The sequence below is a fragment of the Anarrhichthys ocellatus genome, unplaced genomic scaffold (genome assembly GCF_004355925.1).
Source record: "Anarrhichthys ocellatus isolate YVR2014 unplaced genomic scaffold, GSC_Weel_1.0 scaffold29, whole genome shotgun sequence".
NCBI lineage: Eukaryota > Metazoa > Chordata > Actinopteri > Perciformes > Anarhichadidae > Anarrhichthys > Anarrhichthys ocellatus.
This window is the reverse complement of record NW_022280059.1, coordinates 2,825,068-2,830,957: the sequence shown is the minus strand read 5'-3', so window position 1 is coordinate 2,830,957 and position 5,890 is coordinate 2,825,068. Positions and strand designations below refer to the sequence as shown.

Genomic DNA, 5,890 nt, shown 5'->3' with positions numbered 1-5,890 from the left:
GGGGGGGGGTCTATAATAACACCCGTGCCTGTCAGCCATTCATTACTGCATGTGTCCCCGGGAGGAAGCATCACTTTGGCTGGTGAGCAGGCGTGGGCACGGGGTGGTGGCGGAGACTCACAGTCAGCTGACATAATAACGGGCTGTCTACTAGTTGAGCCCGGGCTAATCCGGCTGCATTCTTTAAGGCTTATGAAAATGAAACGCTTACTCCGATTCAAGTATCTTTTTGAAGAGCAGCATGGAAAAAAAAACAAAAACTGAAGAGAGAAAAAAAACAAAAAAAAAAACTTTTGACTTTGCACCTTAAATTTGCGAATTCTGCATGCCCTACCTGCTACGGCTGTGAGTGGTCTGCTCATTATTTTGCAAATGTGTACAAATTATGTGTGAAGGGCACGAGCCGTCGCCCAGAGGCTGCCCGAGTCTGAGCGGGTCTCTGAGGACTCCATCACTGCACTGGGACCAGCTGTGAGGCCTTTTGTGTTTTCCACACACATTCATCAATGGCATTAAATTGTGATCCATGTTGGGCACGCTCTATAGATAATACACCACACGATAATGCTCGGTGTCTTGGCAGTGCCACTTGGAACAGCTCTTTTACAATACTCCCATTTTTGTTTTTTGGGGCCGGCAACTCAGTTTTTAACCGGTCCTTCGGAAATATGGATGGAGCAACTGTGACATCGCCCGCAGCTTTCTGAAAGGATGTTTGTGAAGCTTGTCCTCTAAAATCAATTGGCCCGCTGTACAGCAGCCACTCTCAGGAGGACACCAGCTCAAACACCAAGAGCAAATTAAACAAGTTCTTTGTTTGAGATAAAAGTCATGGAGCTAGATGGCAAGCTACACAGTCTGAAGTATTTTCTTTCTTTCTTGGGAGCTGGCCGTGTCCATCGCCGGCTAAAACTGGTCATGAATATGGGATTTACAGTACATGACAGGTGGTGAGAAAGAAGAGTGTAAATGGGATGCCCGCGGCGCTCTGTGTGTGTTTGATGTGAAGTGATAAACACGAGGAGGTGTTCTGGTTCTGATATACAACCATGATGGACGAGGTGCATAATTCCTCCGCCATGTCAATCATTTTGTATATATAGAAAGCTCAAATTGTCTTTTTCAGTTTATTCCGTGGTTATGTTTTTAACCAGCTGCCGGCTGTTGCTTCATATTTATCATAGAGACATGGTAGAGCTTAGAGATGCACATGTCAGCTGATCGGGTGATCGGTCTCATATCTGTATATTTTAGGTATTTAGGTAAATTTTACATTTGCCTGATGGTTTTACCACACATAGCGGCATAGACTCCAAGTATACGTTAGCTTCCGACGTTGCCTGGCTACCTGCCCAGGTGCTCCGTAGACACACTTACCCACCACATCTAAAATGTGTCCTGATTTGCCTCGTATCTGTGGTTTCTCCCGTCTGACCCACAAAGGGATATTAGAACCTTTTAGTGTATTCAATTGCTGCCGTCATGCAGGGGAATTAATAAAAGTCAGCAGTTGTTATTTACACCAGGTGTGAACAGTCTGCCAGCCACAGACAGTAAGGCGAAGCTATTTACTGCATCTGCAGATAGACACTCGTGCCTGGAACACTTTATCCACGCCGACAAATACATAAATTCAGAATGTAATGGGATTTGGGAATGTTTAGCCCACATAACGCATACATTATCATGGATTTATGCTTAAGACTACAATGTGATTTAACACCCGGTTTACATAGAGGGGAGGCACAAATGTAATAGAGGTGAGTTGTATATTTTTAGACCAAGGGAAGGCCCCGCCGAGATGATTGACGGTAATTAATTTGATGCTATGATTAATCCGACAAAGAAGTAACTAAGAGACAGAGCACCATTTCTAACCAAACTGACTTTAAACATACGACTGACTTCCCACGCACATCCCATACACATGAATATTAAACACACACACACACACACACTGTAGTTACAGACCCATTAAAAACAGTAAAATCAATGTCTCAGTAATGCGTAGAACCATTTTACAGGTAACGTATTAACATGAAAGTCAACCGTGGCTCAACGGGGCCTCGTTCGCACCGACGACACCAGTGAAGACGGGTGAATTATGGTTTACTATTCCATTTTGAAACATGAGATGATTGCTATTAAAAAAAAGGGGGTCCATTAAAGGTCTTCCGGTAATGTCTCCACTGCTGGCGGGTCATAAAGCTCTGTGGCGTCCCAAGATAAAGACCATCAATAATTTACTTCCGTCTGCTGGCTTCCCACTCCGCCCCCCCGACTGAAACTGGGCTTTCCAGTTAAAGGACCGTTCCACGTGTCGCATCGACGACAAGACAAATACAACCCAAAAATTCCCTCCTATAGCTGGTTTTTGGGGTTGTTTACTACAAAAGTTTACACGTTGAGTTGCACGTCCAGTTGATTTTACATTCCTCTATTTTAACTTTTAATTTCCTCAGAGACAGGACACCGGGGACAAGAAGGGCGGGGCCCAATAAGGTCTAAAGTAAACCATTTTTATGCATCAATAAACCAATACAAAGCAATCAAAGTCTCAGTTCTCTTCCCTCCGTCTTATATGCATAGCACAACCTGGAGCGTTGAGGTCCTATTGGTCCTCAAGACATCCTGCCATGAATAAACCATTCAGCAGGGTATTCCTGTCCACCTGTGGCACCCTGCCCACTGACGGAACAGCTTTCCTGCTCAAAAAAAGAAAAGAAATAGGTTTGGCCTACAGCTGCTCTCAGAAATAGATTCTTCCAGCTGTAAGGCATGATGACCCAAATGTTAAGTGCTCCTCGCCAGTTTTGTTGACGTACCCATAGAGACATGGAACTGAAACAGTGTGAACAAACAGTGTGTATCTCACTACAACGGTGTTTCCTCATTCGCTTCGGCTCAATTCTCAAATGAGAATTTTTGATCTCGAAACAATTAGTTCTTAAGAGATTTCTTTTACTCATTTATTCAAGCAGATTGCTCGTGTTTTGGCACATGTGCAAAAGAAGAGTTCATGACATTTGCACACGGCTCGCTGATCAAAAACCGACGAGTTGATTCTCAGTGAAACGGTCGTACTCTTAACTTTGAAACATTCGTTCAGGGTTTGAGCCATCAAATGCAAAATGGCCCATTCAATTATGAAGATCTGTCATACATACATGTATGATCTATAAATATCTGTGAGCTGGTGTTGCGTACTGTGAGGTACAATGTGCTGTTTTTCCACTGACCTACCGCAGGTTATTTCATAAACGGAGATTTTTTTTTGAGCATGGATGTTATTTTGAGGTAAATTCCATACAGTGCATGTAACACCGTTACACAGAAATGTGCACATCATTTTTATGTTTAGTACAGTTTTGTGCAGTACTGATTTTTTTCCCGGGGAACATTTTTACCTGCGGTTGAATTCGGAATGTGAAAAGCTCAGCGCCATACACTGACTAACCGGACATTTGTGTACAGCACAGTGAGCCTTCAGTGTGGACAAACAAAAAATATGTGTACAAAAGAAACATTTTGACTGCCATTGTGAGACTTCTCATTCTACTGGTGTTGGCCAATTTAGTGACACAATAAGGTTTTAAAGCATGAATGAAATGTTTTGACGAGATGGAAAAGTGGCCGATGGTATGTACTGTTGTTCAGCGGCCTGGAGTGGTGTGCCGTGTATATGTGAGTAACATGCAGTAGAGTTTAGATGCTACATGAGCAACTGTTTTGACGATTGCACTCACTGAAGGTTAAGACGATTTCACTAATTGGTCAAAGCGATTGAGAAACGCTGTAAATGCCACTTCCTGAAAGTAAAGGAAGTTTTGGTGAGTAAAGGAACCGTCTTATGCTTTAGTTGTCTTCGTGATTATTTGACCATCCAACTCTTCATCACGCTTTAGAACAATGGGATACATGGTGCACATCATTGTCCCATTTCTAACCGATTAGTCCAACAGAGCTGATTACTATCTTTAAAAAAAAAGCATAATTTCTAAAAGGACAATATCAGTCATCGATCATCAAATACAAAAAGGCCAATCTTGCTTGGCGTACACCTCTATGGGTTCCTATGCACTTCATCATGGATCAGTATTTCTGGCACAAAAACTATTTAGATGTGCACACATAGTCCCAAACAGTCTAATAAGGCTGCATGTTAAAGCTAATAAAATTTAATATTTGAGGCTTTCATGCGGAAAAGAAAAGTTAAGATATGGCAGCTTTAACCCCCGTCAATACATCCACTCTAGGTGGTATTGTATTGTGGATGACTGACCCAGACATGTACAGCACATGCTGATGTGTATAAATGGTGATGAAGAGTGAAAGCATGAACAGGATGATGATGTCTCACAGTAAAAGGTTGACAGGTCCACGTGAGGTTGAGCAGTGGAAAAATAAAAAGTCCTGTGGCCCTGAGTGAGGGGTCAGTGAGTGCACTCTACAACACTCCGCTGTTGGCCTCCCCATCCTCCTCCAGCAGCCGGCTACTTTCCATATTTATTAGGCCAATATTTCTAATCTTTCTCCATTTCACAGACACACTTTTGACGGGAGCAGACCAAAAAAAACGTCGGTCCCTTCGGGGACACATAGAGGAAGTCCACTTTAATCAGCATGGCGGTATTTGAGACCGAGAGGACAGTGATCCGTGACTAACGTGCGAGCATCCTCATCAGGACACTCATAGACGTCAGTGACGTTTCATGAACGTACAGACGCATATTCCACCTCCTGAGCATTAGTGCGTTAAAGCAGAGCAAGACCATTCAGTCTTTACCAATGCATGCATGCAGAGCCAGACAGAAAGGCAAACAAAGTCCTGGAATTATAACAACCCCCCGTGTAATGAATTAATGTGTGTAGGTGGGGTACAGACTCAAACCTTTTCACCCACAATATAAATGTTTCCCAACGGGGGACTACGGGCTTATTGAGCTCGCGGTGGCATTGGCTTCACAGAGGGGCGGGACCATTCAGACACTGACACAGTGGACTTAAAACACGCTGTAATGAATGCACCCGCTAATCACAGGTCGCCCGTGGCTTTCAGGTAGTTAGTTTCTTTAAAAGGTTATCCCTGGACCTGTAGGAGCGTTAAAGGACTACTTACTCTTGAGCGCAGTGATTAGCATGTTCCCATCCTTGATTAGCTCTTTGATGAATTTATTGGTCCGCTCCAGCTCGATTTCGTGGCATTTGAGACGCTCCCTGAAGTCCGGACTGTCCAGGAAAGAGTCACTGAACTCCAAAGTGGGGAGTCCCATTGCAGCGACCTCAACGACGAAGTTTCCTTTCAAACTTTACACGAAGTATACACGTTTTTTTTGTGTAATTTGCATCACGTTGTGCAGCTGTGATGCGGCCGTCTCACTCTGCAAGTTCGCCGCCCCCCAAAAAAAAGTTGTGCAGCTCCGCTTCGTCCCTCACTTCCGCTTTGATTTTTTTTGGGCTACCTTTCGTAAAACAGTGGTTGTGTGACTCCTGCTGGTTAGTTTCGGATAGTTTGAAACGGTTTCTGTGGACCAGCGGTCGGTCTCTGTTCTCAAACATGCAGGGACTAGATTTTACACGTCAACCTACCGTAGTTCAAAATGAAAATACTTTACAAAAACACTTCACATGCATAAAAGCACAACAATTAAATGAAACGCATACATAGGTGGGCTATAGTCCTATTTCCACAGAGTTAAAACAGAACTGGCTCCACAGTTTTTGGGGGTTCCTGAGGAGAATATCCGCCAACCCCACTTCACTCACTTAATTTAAACCAAAACTTACAATTAGAAAGAGATTAGTCTAATAAACAGGGTTGAACAGGCTATTTTAACACATTTTGACTGTCAGAGTAGGAAAAGCACAGGCGTAAACAATGATTTTAATG

At 43.4% G+C, this 5,890-nt stretch overlaps 1 protein-coding gene across 1 annotated transcript in view; it reads right to left on the bottom strand.

The window, feature by feature from the left end:
* LOC116392226 (rho GTPase-activating protein 42-like) overlaps positions 1–5,389 on the bottom strand; it is a 34,149-nt gene extending 28,760 nt beyond the window's left edge. Inside the window, exon 1 of the mRNA XM_031863460.1 lies at positions 5,120–5,389. Coding sequence (XP_031719320.1) covers positions 5,120–5,273 — 154 coding nt within the window. The 5' untranslated portion in view covers positions 5,274–5,389. The remainder of the gene's footprint in view (positions 1–5,119) is intronic.
* Between the last annotated feature and the right edge of the window lie 501 nt (positions 5,390–5,890).